This window comes from Panicum hallii, chromosome 9 (genome assembly GCF_002211085.1).
Source record: "Panicum hallii strain FIL2 chromosome 9, PHallii_v3.1, whole genome shotgun sequence".
Taxonomy (NCBI): Eukaryota; Viridiplantae; Streptophyta; class Magnoliopsida; order Poales; family Poaceae; genus Panicum; species Panicum hallii.
The window spans coordinates 14,084,686-14,098,516 of record NC_038050.1 but is presented as its reverse complement, the minus strand read 5'-3'; the positions used below and the strand labels follow the sequence as shown (position 1 = coordinate 14,098,516).

The 13,831-nt window shown below is 54.0% G+C and overlaps 2 protein-coding genes across 2 annotated transcripts; both read right to left on the bottom strand.

Annotated features, from left to right (window-relative positions):
* Positions 1-1,048: 1,048 nt before the first annotated feature.
* On the bottom strand, positions 1,049-6,648 carry LOC112877493. Its single transcript, XM_025941810.1, has 6 exons — positions 5,315-6,648; positions 2,839-2,894; positions 2,495-2,728; positions 2,087-2,375; positions 1,784-1,980; positions 1,049-1,678 (listed from the first exon to the last, which is right to left on the bottom strand). Exons 1-6 carry the CDS (start codon positions 6,491-6,493, stop codon positions 1,525-1,527), a joined length of 2,109 nt encoding a protein of 702 aa, XP_025797595.1. The 5' UTR covers positions 6,494-6,648; the 3' UTR covers positions 1,049-1,524.
* A 3,202-nt stretch (positions 6,649-9,850) lies between these two features.
* Positions 9,851-12,954, bottom strand: LOC112877434 (nascent polypeptide-associated complex subunit beta-like). The gene is made up of 6 exons (XM_025941747.1): positions 12,812-12,954; positions 11,620-11,687; positions 11,093-11,241; positions 10,942-10,998; positions 10,656-10,694; positions 9,851-10,206 (listed from the first exon to the last, which is right to left on the bottom strand). The coding sequence occupies exons 2-6, from the start codon at positions 11,685-11,687 to the stop codon at positions 10,022-10,024; spliced, it is 498 nt and encodes a 165-aa protein (XP_025797532.1). The 5' UTR covers positions 12,812-12,954; the 3' UTR covers positions 9,851-10,021.
* Positions 12,955-13,831: the final 877 nt, after the last annotated feature.

Here is a 13,831-nt window from a genome sequence, read left to right as displayed (position 1 = left end):
GAAAACGCAACAGCAGCAGCTCCCGCGGCCAAATCGACCGGACAGCCCCAGACCCATATGATACAACCGCAGCACCAGCAAGCAGAAGGATGAGGCAGAATTGTCCATGACTGGGGCAGCAAGAAGCTGCCATGGCGATAACTGCCATGACCGGCACTAACAATGACGGCATCTCCAGGAGTGACTAAAAAAATACTCCCAAAAAGTTGATTTTAGGACCTTAGTTCAAGTATTGAGAGTCAAAAACACACACTCCCCAAACCGTTTCTAAAAATTAGTTCAAAAAAAGTGTTTACCGCCACATCATCCCTCATGGGCCCATCCAGAATACCGTGCGGGAGAAAATAAAAAGGATGATGCGGAAAAAACGTGCGGGGAAATGCGGAAAAAGTGACGTGAAAAGAAAAACGGCCTGCGGGGAAAAAAAAGTGCGACATTTTGGGAGTGCGGATCTATGGCGAAAATTTGGCTCACCATAGCTCCGGTATTGGACGTGCGAAAAAATTAGAAGCAAGATTGGCCATACGGTGGAGCACTGTTTTTCCAATTCATTCGCAAAATATGTTATTGGAAGTATTTATTGAGTACTCTTGGAGATGCTCTGAGCAAGTTGGCGCGAACGCATGCACGGATCAACCGCACATGTTCTTGATGCCATGAGCCCTTGTCCCATGTATACTATAGGCCTCAAGTCCTGGGCCTTCAATACTGCCATGGCTGTATGAGCAAGAGCCTTGCACAGTAGTTGATCGGTCTATTTCGGAGCGCTCCTGCTGCCTTGTCCTTGCGTCTGGGCTGCCCGGAACATCGATCGGTATTGAAGGCGGCCAGTGGCGATGAGTTCTCTCCAGCCATTCTTGTTTCTCTTCAGTAGCTGACAGAGAAGGATTATGGTACTTCGATTTTGCTCAGGTTACAGCCGTGAGCCCGAGACAAACAACCCTTCAAAAATCAGACCTCGTTAAATTTCTGACAGATTTACTCAGCCTGTTTTCCGACAGATTATAGCATGATGCGCTTGTGCTGCCGAGCAGAACAGAAGCACTGGTTGTCTGAATGCTACTGAAAGATTGTCCCTGAGCGTGAACCTGCACTCACGCAGCACACGGACACGGGAGAAACAGGTGCGGGCGATCTTGCTGCTGCATCAAGTGTACGTACTACCAACAGGTTACTGAGCTACCAAAAGAACAAAAAAGAAAACCTTGTTCGAGAAAAAAAAACCTCTTCAATACGAAAATTGCAACACCTAAACAAAACAGTGCATTTCCCCACATAAATTTACTCTTTTTTTTTCTTTCCCTATTGGAGCTCACAAGTAACAATACTATATACATAGTCCAGGCTTCCCTTTACTGATCAAGCTCCACATTCTTCTGGCATCTATGCTCAGTGATTCGTCCCGTTGGCCATTAGCCAATTGCCAATCCGACTGAGTGCAACTCTGACTATACCGTGGGTCGTGGGCGTGGCACGCCCCCAAGCTTCACCACTGTACGCACAAGTAGACTTGGATGAATTTTCTCAGACGTTCAGGGACCAGTCATAATTCATGTAGGAGATGCTGATCGGGCCGCCGTCGTTGAGGAGGTGCGTCAGGAGCCCGGCTTTGGTCGGGTCCAGGTAGTTGAGGAGCCACCGGAGAATGTCCCTGTCCTGCCCGAAATCAGCGGTGTACCTGAAAAAACACAACCTCGATCATGATCTCGACCTCTTCTTGAAATCACAAAAGCTGCACTGAAACAGGGTAACCTGACAAGAGAAGTGTAGAGCGAGCCCGTACCATTTGATGATCCTGGTGAGGTGGACGGTCCGGCTCTCCAGGTCGATCTTCACGCCGCCGTGGAGGAAGAACTCCCTGGCAGCGTGCCGGAGCTCAGGCTCCACGCCCTGCGTCGTGTAGAACCGGACGATCGGGCTCGACCGCGTCGCGTCGCACAGCGCGAAGTGCACGAGCGGATTCGCCCTCCGTTGCGCGAGCTGCACGATTGTTCAGCACCGATGATCACTGATGGCACTACACCTAACGGAGGATTGCAGAATTGCAGCGCCGACGGCAACTGAACTGAAGCGCACGCACGCGTACCTCGAGCCTCCTGTCGTTGGAGCCGAACGGCTTGGCCAGCGTGTACGGCTGCCGCCGGTTGGCCCTGAGGATGCCGTTCCTGATGGCCGCGAGGGAGTAGGGGTGCCCGCCGACGATGTACTGGAAGTCGGAGAAGAAGGGCCGCCGGTCGACGGCGCCCGGCTGGCCGACCCGGATCACGGCGTGGATGGCCATCGCGTTGTGCAGGTTCAGGAAGAACGGCAGCCGCTCCTCCGCGGGGAGCGCGGTCATGTCCGCCCGCTGGAGCTCCTGCACCAGGTTCGCGTACCTGACACACCAAAAGGAGAGATCGTTAGTAAACAGACTGACATCTGCCCGGACTGACGTGATCCTGGAATTTTCTGAGCAGCGCAAGCAGAGCTGCGAGATTATGTGCTGCGTTTCCACCTTCTGAACTCCTCGCTGGCGGCGATGCGGCTGTAGTCGAGGTGGCGGCGGTCGTCGGAGGCGTAGGCCTCCAGGATGGCGAGCATGATCTTGGTCATCCTGTGCCCGACGGCGGCCGCCGGCTTGGGCTCACCGTCGTTGGTGGAGCCCCGGAAGTTGTAGTACTTGGGAACGGCAGGGTCGTGCTCCAGGAACCGGTACAGGTTCTGACTGCCGTCTTCGAAGTCGTTCTCCCTGCACACAATACGGCATCATGGACCCGTGAGCTAAATGGCATTGCAATTTGGAAGAACATGTCGCGAGCTGAATGCTTGGTAACTGCTATGGATGGACGGTGCGCTGACCTGAAGACGTGGTGGATGAAGTGCTTTCTTGCGAGCTCCTTGCCTATCTCCACTGCCTACAAACAACAGTTGCTTTGCTGTCAGTTGCCACTCTAATTTAAAACAAAGGTGTAGAAACGGCGGCTGATTTGATCGTGAACTCATGGTTTTGTCTGAACGAAAAATTCAACATTTAGCACGAGAATATGGCATGCACCAAGAAATATTCAGTGTACGCACAACTAAACCTTTTTAGCAAGTTTTTTTTAGAAGCACGGTACAAACGCTGACGCTCGCAAACACGCACGCACACTCGTCCATATAAATATACGCAGTAATCCGAGTGGGCAGGTTCCACCACAAAGGAGCTACGCTCAATTCGCGAGTTTTTTTTTGTATGAATAGAGGGGAGACTTAGGGATTTTTTTTTTTGGAATGCACAATCGACCCTTTTCAAGCAAGGAGAAGATAATTTTTATTCTCAACCACAGGGCCTGCCGACGAACGACAGTTGCTTAACCGTCAGTTGACAGTTGCTAGGGTGCATAGAACAGTGGATGGTCTCATTGGCTGCACCTAATTTCAGGATTCAGCCAAGGCGAAACTTTTGGCCAGCAGTTAATCTGCTTCGTGCCTCGTTTGGTTTGATAAAACGTGCAGCAGGGTAGTTCAGGCAAGAAAATAGTTTGGTGACGAAACCAACCCACACGAGCAGCACCTCCAACCTGAGCACCAACGGTCCTCTTTCTTATCCGAAACCACGATAATAAAGAAGAACGAAAGACAAACTACACCAGACAAGTTCTTCGTCCACCACAGCCTGCATCTGCACGCCGGAAAATCCGTCCGGTGGTGCTGCAATGCAACCGTGACAGCGACTAGCTCGGACAGGGACAGCAACACGAGGCAGAAGTCAAATTTCGTAGAGGAAAATTAGGGCAGCCAGGCAACCCACCCGATCAATTGTTGGGTCGGTGCTTAAGCACCAGGGACTCGATGGCCGTGGCCTCTGCTTTCACCTTTCGGTTCATCCACTAAGACTCTCAAGAGCAGGTCATAAGGTTCCAGGCTTTGCACCCTTTTGTTTCAGCAGTTGAATATTTTTCTCCTAATGCTATGTAGCCGAAACACCACCCCCAGCACGTTCCCAGCTCGTGCTCGTGATCGTTTTTTTTTCCTGAAAGCTTGTGTCAAGCAGTGTGGAGAAACAATCATGCTAGTACCAAGAAGATTTGGGCCGGGAATAAAATCTCTTCTCCTAGCACGCAGGCCAATCGGAAAAGGGGTAGTAGCGCTCACGAAGGTTGCATCGTTCATTGTGACAGCAACTGTACTCCTCGTAACGTGGTCGGCACACAATCTAGTCTCACTTGTACATACAAGCACGACCGGATCAACCTCGATCATTCCTAGTCAAAACAGCATGCCAGATGCGGTCTGATGGCTTGCACCTAGCCACGTCCGTTTGGTTGGTGCGTAGGGGTAGCGCAACCGGCGACGAGCGGAAAAGGGTTTGGAAATGGTTGGGCCGAGGTGGGAGAAGAAACGGTCAAGGCGTGCGCGATGGACGGGCCGGTTTCGTGCTGGTGGGGCCCGGCTGGCAGCAACGGAACGAACCAACCGGCCGAACAGATCAAACAGGTCATCACGCCATGGCCATGGCCATGTGGGCCATGGGCGTCGCGCTCCGCGCCGTTCCGTTCTCAGCCTCTGCTGCCCACCACTTGCGGCGGCGCGGGAAGCCGGGAAGGGAAGCCAATCCGAGCGGGCAGGGCGATCGGGGTGGGGGGACCCGCGGACCGGTTGGTTCGGCACGGCAGCACGTAACGCGCCCCCACACGCCCGCCGCACGTGATCCTTGGGCGAGTTCGCGTCCGGGCCCCTCGCTTTCTCCGCAATCCGCTCGCGGCCGTGGGGTTCCTCTCTCGTCCTTTTTTTCAATCAAATTATAATCAAATCCGTTTTCCACCCCCAGAGTTTCGATTTTGTCTGCAATTTCAACAGCCCTGGGCTTATAAAGGATAGGATTAAATTTTGGTTGGCCATGATGCCAAACTGCCATTCTGCATTGTCCCCTCCGTCCAGACATTTTACTTGTATACTCTTAATGGTCTTAAGAAGAAGGAAGTAAATGCACTCTGTGTACTACTCCTGCATCGTAATGCTACCTACAAGCTGTGTTTGAATGAATTCAAATAGAGCCACAGCCCACAGTGAGTGAGGTTTCGACCGGAAAATGCAATCAGCGCAAGATGACCGAACCCAGCACGGCAGCAGCCGAATAGAAGAAATTACTAATGCTAACGCATTAATTGGAGTAAATGACACTCTCCCCCCTGTACCCGTCAGCTATTCCCAACCAAGCCCCTTATCTTAACTAGCTCACGACCACTGTTCATCCATGCATAAACAAAGAGCAAGCGGCACGCACCGGAGCACCCGACGAGTAAAAAGTCAAACGATGAAGCAGCAATTGCAATCTAGGACGGGGGCTCACCTTGTTCCTGCCGCACTCGAGATGGTTCACGATGGCGTCCACCATGTCGGCGCCGGAGAAGCAGTTCTTGACGAGCTTCACCCGGACGAACCTGTCCTGGATCGGCAGCCGGTGCCGGAGCACCCGCACGATGGCCACCACTGCGTCCTCCCCCTCGTCCTTGCCGCCGGCCTCGTCGTCGAACCCGTACACGGGCACGCGGGGAGCCGAGTCGGGGCACCGCCGGCCCGCGAGGTCGCGCACGCGGCGCTCGAACTCGCCGCTGTTGCGCAGGGAGTTGAGCACGACGAGCCCGCCCAGGAGCTTCTCGTTGAGGAAGATCTGGGGCACCCGGGCCGCGGCGCCCGCGCGGGCGGCCAGCTCGGCCTCGCGCTCCGGGAACACGTCCAGGTTGATCTCCACGTACGGCAGGCCGGACTGCCGGAAGAAGGCGCGCACGGCGGCGCAGTCGCGGCAGCCCGAGCGGGAGAAGAAGCTCACCCGGCCCTTGATGTGCCCGCCCGAGAAGGAGTACCCGGCGTCGTCCTCGGCGGCGTCGGCGGCGATCGTGTCCTTGAGGCGCACCGTGACCTTCACGTTGGGCAGGTGGATCTCCTGCACGCCGTAGGTGTCGGCCGCGGCCGGCGCCGAGGGCTCCTTGAGCGACGAGATGCGGCGGGTGAAGGCCGACGACAGCACGTCGCGGCGGTCGCGGAGGAACCGCCCGATGCGTCCCACGTCCACGATGGCGGAGTTTGCGGAGGCGGAGCGGTCCACGGGCCTCTGTTTCCCTCCCGCCTCCTCTGCCTCCTCCGCGTAGCCGTGCGGGTGCGCGGGCGCGGAGAGCGCCCGCGCCAGGCCCGGCGGCGCCTCGGGCTGCGGCAGGTGCGGCGGCGGCCGCAGCACCGCGCCCTGCAGCATCCGGCGCGCGTAGTACACGTCCTCCCCCACCTCGGCGGCGAGCGCGGGCGGCGGGGTCTCCGGCCGCGGGACTCCCGCCGGCGGCTCGACGACGCCGCCACGATCCCGCTCCTCCTCCTCGTCCGCAACGGTTCTCTCCGGCTCCGGCGCCTGCTGCGGCGGCGGCGGCTCCGGCGCCTGCGTCTGCGGCGCGGGGGAGACGTGGTGGGGGAGCGCGTCGAGACGGGCGTGGTGGTGGTGGGGCGCGAGCGGCATGGCCACGAGGGTCTCTTCTCCCATCGCGCGGCGCTCCTCTCGGCTCCCGCCTCCCGGGGCGGTGTCAGGGTTTACGAACGGGGAGGAGAGGGCGCCCGAACGGAACGGTATTTCTTTGGCTGCGTAACGGGATTTGGGATTTGGTCTCAGCGCAACGGCGAGGAGGGGGAGCGCGGCAGGGGGGTGTTTAAGAACCGCCGTGGGATGCGCTGCGCCACGACGGGGTCCGGGCGTGGACGCGGTGCGCGCCGGTGCGAGGCCACTGGGGCGCCGGGCCCGGCTAACCGGCGCGCGTGCGCTCCCGCGAAGTGTTCAACGGGGGGGAGGAGCGCTTGGGCCTCAGCCGGTCGGTCGGTCAGGCCTGGAGCGTGAGGCCGAGGACGAGTCACACCCACCGGCCACCGCGAGGTGCCGAACCGCGCGACGGCCGGGACGGGCGGGGGTCGGGGCGTGACCGGCGCGCCGGTCTCGGTTGGTTCCTTTCGTTTTCCGGAGGCGTCGGGCGCCGCGGCCGCGTCCGGGTCGGGCCGGCGCCGTCATGGCTCGGGTTCCTGGTCGCGCGGTCTCGCCAGGCCCGCCGCCGTACGCGGCGGGACTGGAGGCGTTCGTGCTACGGCCTGTATACGCCTGACGCTTGACTCCCTATGCGCAGGGGGTATGTGGCGCGCGGTGGACTTATGGCTGCGGGCATTCAAGTCGCCAGAAGCTGGCGCCTGGTACGGGCAAAACTCCGAGTCGCGCGACGGAGGCTCCTCCGTGCGCCGTGCGCCGTGCGCCGCGTGCCACTTGCGGCCGCCGCTCGAGCCACGCCCTGCGGCTTGCACGCGTCAGATTTCCCGTTACATTTACAGCTGAGGAACGGCCGGCAAGCATACCATACCACTGTAGTAGTAGCAGCATACTGCTAGCACTAGGCTAGTACTAGCGAAGGAGCCTTATGTCCACGGCGATAGGTCCGGCCAGGTGACGATATCTTTTTTTTTCCCCGTATAGCATCGAAACCGTCAAGATTTCAAGCAGCTTCGTCAGAGTTTCCCTGCCGGACGAAAGAGAACCCCGGCTTTGGCTGCGCACGAAAATCCCAGTCCTTTTCACGCTAGGAGCGAACAGGTCGCTCCGGGACGGTCTGGCCCGCGGCCTGCCGCATCGTGTTCGCCGGACAAGCGCCTAGGCCTGAAGCTCCCCCGATCGTGGTCGCTTTCATATCCCCCGCATACAGCCCCACACCTCCCCCGGAGGATCTGAAGCATCGACCCTTCCGACACCAGCGGATAAACAAATGCGTGCGGTTGCGGGAAAGGGATAAGCAAACCGCGCCGGATTCAGAGCGCATCGTGGCTCGCGGGACCCGGGCCCGTATCCGGTTTCTTGTGCCATTTGGTCCCCGTTGAAACGGTGCTGACTCCTTCAAGCGCGCGCGCCTAATCATCAGTGAAGTGTGAAGACACTTGTACCAAAACAACTGTTCTCATTTCTACCATTTTGGCTATCTGAAGCGTTAGCTCGTGCCTCAGCTCGTGCTTCGTCGCATGCTCATGTGCTTGACCCGATACTGATCACTGAGTTTTTTTTTTCCGCATCACCGAACCGTGCTGGCAACCGTCCTCGCTTGGAAGCCATTGCTGAGACTTGGACGCTAATTCGACAGCCGTGACCGGTTCAATTCGCAGAGGGAAGCTCGCACACGCCTGGACATGCCTCACGGACGGGCGTGCCTATGCGTGCTCGTGAACGGTTCAAGTTTTTGGACTTGCTGGTTTCAACATCAACGCGTCAATTGGTGAAACCGCACCCTCCTTTTCATTGGCACGCACACGTAGGCCGGATTGGTTTCAGCGACAAGTCGGCAAGCAAACGGCGAGAACCGTCAGCTCCGCGATCCGTGTATTTTATCCGGGACTTCCACGCAGCTGCTATTGGGCGTTTGACATTTCCTCTCTGACACATCGGCAGATTCCGAACGGTGAGCTCAGCAATCTTATTGGGAGAAGAAGCCAGATGGCGTCAACAAGGTTGATCAATCAAATTAAGGATCGAAATATCGTCGGGAACATGGGTTGACCTGGGAGTAAACAAAAAACTCCGGCCCTTGATCTGCTCTGCTCTGCTGATCCATTTCGCCGAGCAGTGCGTGCATCCGCAGGGCATGTGAATGAAGAAGTGCAGCACGTCTGCACGCCTGCAGGCTGCAGATGGGCTATAGAGAGGAGTTCTGAAACGTTAATAGAGAAGTGTATCGCCTCGTGCTTGCAAGGCATGGCCCGAGCACATGCGTGGTATGGCGTCGGAGACCATAAAGCCACGGACGCATAGCCGAGCGACGTGAGCCCATGACCATGAGCCAGACCGGATTATTATTTGCACCTGCACACGAGTATCTCTGGAGACGCCGATGGAGAGAGGGAGAGGGGGGGGGGGGGGGGGGGGGGGGGCAGCCGAGCGCGCGACACCGTTGCGTTAGGCGAAGGGAATTGATCGGCACACGTGCGCCTGTCGCCATGCTACGCCCAGGGCAGGGAACTCGCCAAACGCCCGGCCGGCCGCAGTGAAGCCGCCGGATCGATGGCCAAGAAGGCATCGGGAGCGCGGGCGGGCCTGCAGCACCATGTCACCGCTTGGAATGGTAGGCGCATGGACGATCACGGTACTAGTAGATGGCAAGATCCGTCCGCGTCCGCCTACCAACCTTGGCCGCCGCTGCCGGCGAAGGGGTGCGGCCGAACTGCTGTTTTCTTTCCGTCTCTGCAGCCTCGAACTCGGGACGACACGCCACTTTCCCGCGGAAAGCCCCGCGGCGACGGAGTGATCCGGGGAAAGGAGGCGGTGGCAACTGCCAACGTGGGCCGGCCGGGCTCAAGGCAACACGAGCCTAACAGATAGGTAGGAATGGGTGCAGCAACGCCACCAGCCCACCACCTGGTACGCTGGTCGTCCATCTGAGTGATTCATCTTCAGCATGGTCCCAACCTCTCGACGACGAGACCTCTGCGATCAAGCGCGGCGGTCTTGCAATTGGCTATTCCTGCGGCTGCAGTCTAAGCTAGCCCTAAAGCATCCAGCACTTCAAGGCACGAATCCTAGGCCAAACTCCAACGCCACAGGTTCCAGAGGAATACAGGACATGGAGTAGCAGCTACTCAAAACAGGTTCTTGACTAAGAACCAGATAAGGATAAGGGATGGAAGCATGAAACCAGAGAAATTTTCAGCAGCCGAGGTACATAAATGACAGGTGAACTGATGATCTCTGGTATGGCATCTCATCTCCATGAATCATGAAACCATGGCTCAAGTGTGGCCATCAGCAAGACTTCAAATCACAAGTCAGAACACACGGGCAATTGTGAGGCGAGCATGACAGAAGCACACGGAGCAACGAGAATACGGGTAGCAAAAGGAGGCATACTTCATGTGAAATCCCACCAACACATCCGACCAGATTCTCGTACATGACAAAACCGGACCACAGGCACAAATAAGGTAGGTCAGAGTTCTCAACAGGATGTCTTTTTTAATGGCAATGCTTGACTTATAAACCCTTCACAACGCAAAATTATGACGACTCCTTTTTCTCTTCAGCAGCCTCCTCAAATGTCTCTCCAGGGACAAGCTCAGGAACGTCATCATCGTCATCCTGAGCAGCACCTGCGCTAGCACCAGCCTCAGCGCTTGAAGCACCAGGGGCCTGCTTCTGGAATTGCTCCGCAAGCCTCCGCAGGTTGTCCAAGTTGTCAGGACCTGAATTGGAGGAAAAATTAAAGGTAAACCAAAATGAGTTCTGCTCCTAGAACATACTCCCTCCATTCTCTTTCTTTTGATAGTCCTGTTTCCAAAACTCAAATATTCACAAATGATAGTCCTATTTGCTATTGATAAGGACCATGGCAATAAATAGCCCCAGTAACAAGAAGTTTCTAGCAAAGACATTGGAGGATTAACAAAAATCCTTGTGTTACATTAATTAGACGATAAGCAAGGTTGCTTTTCCTTGGTCATTGTGTCAAGGTGAAATAGGACTAACAAAAGACAATGGAGGGAGTAAGTAAGGTGCTCACAAGTCATAATTACATAGAAGATCTCAGTAATTCTCAAATTGATGTAAAAAAAGATGGAGACACCATGCCAACAATAAGAGACATGTCGATAGCGACATAAACTTTGAATTCAACAGGTAATTAGAAACATACCAAGCTGATTGATAATCGACGGAAGCAGATCTTGCAGCTCTGTTCAAATAAGAATACGCAAACATGAGAATACTGCCATGTAAATCTAGCACAAAGAAGTTCAGAACTAATTTTTTCCTTGCAAAATTAAAACTGATGAAAGGCATGTGTAACTCAAAGCATCAGCTGCCAATGTGACAGTGAATACAAGACATCCCAGCACACAACAGAAGGAATAATATTAGGCTATCAAGTGCATATTAACAGAAGCTGGTTGATCAAATAATGCAGGACGTGAGGAACATACTCTTTGTCTGTGGAGTTCCACTGACCACCCATGTATTAGCACCAATAGAAGCTTGCACTGGAGGGGAACCAAAAAACCAATGTTAGGGAAAATAACAGAAATTAGATCGCTACTCTTGTAGGACTGACGTTTTAGAGTTAGTGTATCTAACCTTTAGGATTCACAAACTGAATAACAACATCATCCTTGAAGATGTTGACCTCTTCAATACCAGGGATGGTGTTCACTCCTACCCTTTTCAGGGTGCTCTGAAGCCTTTTGTCATCTGTGGTTGTAGTCTTGTGGACTGCCTTCTTCTTCCTGCCACCAATCGAATCTCATTATAAATATATAATCAATGAGGTTCCTAGCCTGCTAGCATAGCTCAATTATAAAACATCATGGGTAGTATATATGACAGCACCAGCATGCATAGGTACTGATTTGCAGCAAGTTCATGAGTACCACATGATTTGAACTATATAATATAATGGCTCTATCGTTTCCGATTGCATCAGATTACCAGGTTAAATTGCACAAGTCTTCTGACAGTACCATAGCTAAGAAATGATAGAAGGCAGGTGCATTTACAGAAATAATAACAAGCACACATGATTATTTGTGCATATAATAAGAAAGCAGAGTTCTGAACAATTGTTGACACATCATCTTGAATAAGTCTAGGAGAAGAATAAGTACCTGCGCATGCTACCCTTTCCACCGGTGCGCACGGCACCTGCCATCTTCTTGAGCTTGTCAACATTCATCTGCATGATGGACAAATAAATCATACATAGTTCTATCAGTGAAGACATGTGGACAGGGGACACTAACTACAACACGTAGTTCAGGTGCCCAGAAGTAATGGAAAGCACAAAACAATGTCACAGAAAATATAAGCGCGAACAGAAACAGAAAAGGCGTAATCAGGCAATTAATGCCATAACAGGTGCACGGAAGAAGTCAATAAAATTGCTAGATACAACGCTGTATCATGACATAAGTAATCACACAGACAGACACACTAACTAAAACACGTGGTTCAGGTGCACAGAATAAGTAACGGAAAGCGCAAAATACAATGTCATGGAGAACATACGCGCAAACAGAAACGGAAAAGGCATAATCACACAATTAATACCATAACAGATCCACAGAAGTAAACAAACTCGCTAAATACAACGCTGTGTCGTGACATAAATAAGTAACCGCACACAGAAACGGAAAAATGGCGTAACTGCAACCAGTTCAAACAAACAACAGCATGCATACTAGCTATTTCAGCAATACAAAGGCAGTTGCCATGCAGAGGCAGCTTTCACACCTGCACGGAGGAAGCCAGACAGAAAGCGTCTGCTGAGCCGCTGCTAAAATGCATTCTTAATCTAACTTCTCTGGAGCTAACTGCTTATTCATTTACTAGAAGTATCCATGCAGCTGCTACCTAGCACAAAAATGCTACCACAGTATTACTCCCCACAGTGTGAAAAATCAATCAACGACTACTTGCACAGACCAACACAACCTAATCTGGCACGGCTGCTGGCCTACCGCTACCAAACATCATATCAAGTAATCAAACAGGAACAAGCTAAACCTTTTCCCAAACCACAATACCGCAAATCTAATAAAAATGGGAACCACGAAGCCCTAGTGCTCCCCGCTAGCTCCGACCATGAATCAACCAACAAAACAGCCCAAACGATAGCCTGCGGTTACAACACAAATCGTCCAAACGCGCGCGGGCACAACCCGGCTAAACGTGCAGATCCAGCCGCTCCTAGGCCAAACAAAATCGCGCGAAACGTAGCTAGCCCCCCGACGCGGGAGGGAAGGAAGCTACTCGCGCTACCGTCGCTACTGCACGGGACTGCGGGTGGAGGTAGCTCACCTTGGTTCGGTGGAGGAGGTGCGGCGGCGGCGGCGGCTGCTGGTGCTGCGGCGGCGGCGCGGGCGAGGGGTAGGAGAGGATAGGAGTGGGGGCGAGACCCGGGGGAGGGGAAAAGGATAGGGCTCGGGGGGCTGGCTGGCTGGCTGCCACTGCAAGCCCCTTTCTAGTTTAGGGTTTTAACCTTGCGGGGGATCGGGACCGCCCGATTCGTGATGGACGGGAGCCGCGGGTTCTGCCGCGTGCGGGAGCGGGAGTGGAGGGCGGCTCGTGCTCGGCTCGGGGGTTCGGGTGCGTGGTCGCTCGCCTGTTCGGTGGCTTTCGTACTCCCGGTCTCAGGTCTTGGTCCGGTCGGTGGTCACTTCGGGCTAACAAGCTGTGGGCCTGTGGCCCCTGTAAATTTGTGCTAATTTCTAAGTTTAGTCTTTTTTAGGGCAAATCAGAAAGCTTTTATTGCTGCATCACACCATTACAATCCCGGTTAGTGGCCTCCCTTAACAAGTCCGGAAGAGCCCCAACGCAGGACATCACTAGGGAAGATGCCGATGGCATATACACGCACAAGTGCGCAGCCTTGTTGCCTTCCTGTTTTACATGTGAACAAACAAAAAAACAAAAGACAAGCTAAGCTCTCTAACTTCATGCCAAATACCAGCGATAGCGCTACAAATTCCTTCATCTGAGCTCAGGAGGGAAACAAGCATCAAATTAGATCACCGATCTTTTGGATTAATCCATCAACTCTGCTAATATGTCACTTGTCGCAGGATATATCACATGCAGCAGCAGAAACACAAAAAAGTAACAAGTGTAAAGTGCCCTGCTCTCCATGGAGGAGGCCAGGGTAGAGTTCGAAAATTTTGTTTTTTTCTTTTGATCTTTTTTTAAAATCGAAGCAGGATGTGGAAACCTGGTAGGCGAAAGGTATTTATTGATGGCTGAGAAGAAGGAAGTTTGGGTTTTCTTGTCCGAAGCCCAGTGCCTCATGTTTAATGGGCCTTGTGAAATTTAGGTTCGGTGGCC

Excerpts from the sequence above, each read along its gene's own strand:
- LOC112877493 (XM_025941810.1), bottom strand. The coding sequence starts at position 6,493 with ATGGGAGAAGAGACCCTCGTGGCCATGCCGCTCGCGCCCCACCACCAC. Across the intron at positions 2,376-2,494 it reads GCCAGCGAGGAGTTCAGAAG|GTACGCGAACCTGGTGCAGG; the intron begins GTGGAAACGCAG and ends TTGGTGTGTCAG. Across the intron at positions 1,981-2,086 it reads CCAACGACAGGAGGCTCGAG|CTCGCGCAACGGAGGGCGAA; the intron begins GTACGCGTGCGT and ends ACAATCGTGCAG.
- LOC112877434 (XM_025941747.1), bottom strand. The coding sequence starts at position 11,687 with ATGAATGTTGACAAGCTCAAGAAGATGGCAGGTGCCGTGCGCACCGGT. Across the intron at positions 11,242-11,619 it reads GGAAAGGGTAGCATGCGCAG|GAAGAAGAAGGCAGTCCACA; the intron begins GTACTTATTCTT and ends GATTGGTGGCAG. Across the intron at positions 10,207-10,655 it reads GTCGATTATCAATCAGCTTG|GTCCTGACAACTTGGACAAC; the intron begins GTATGTTTCTAA and ends CCTCCAATTCAG.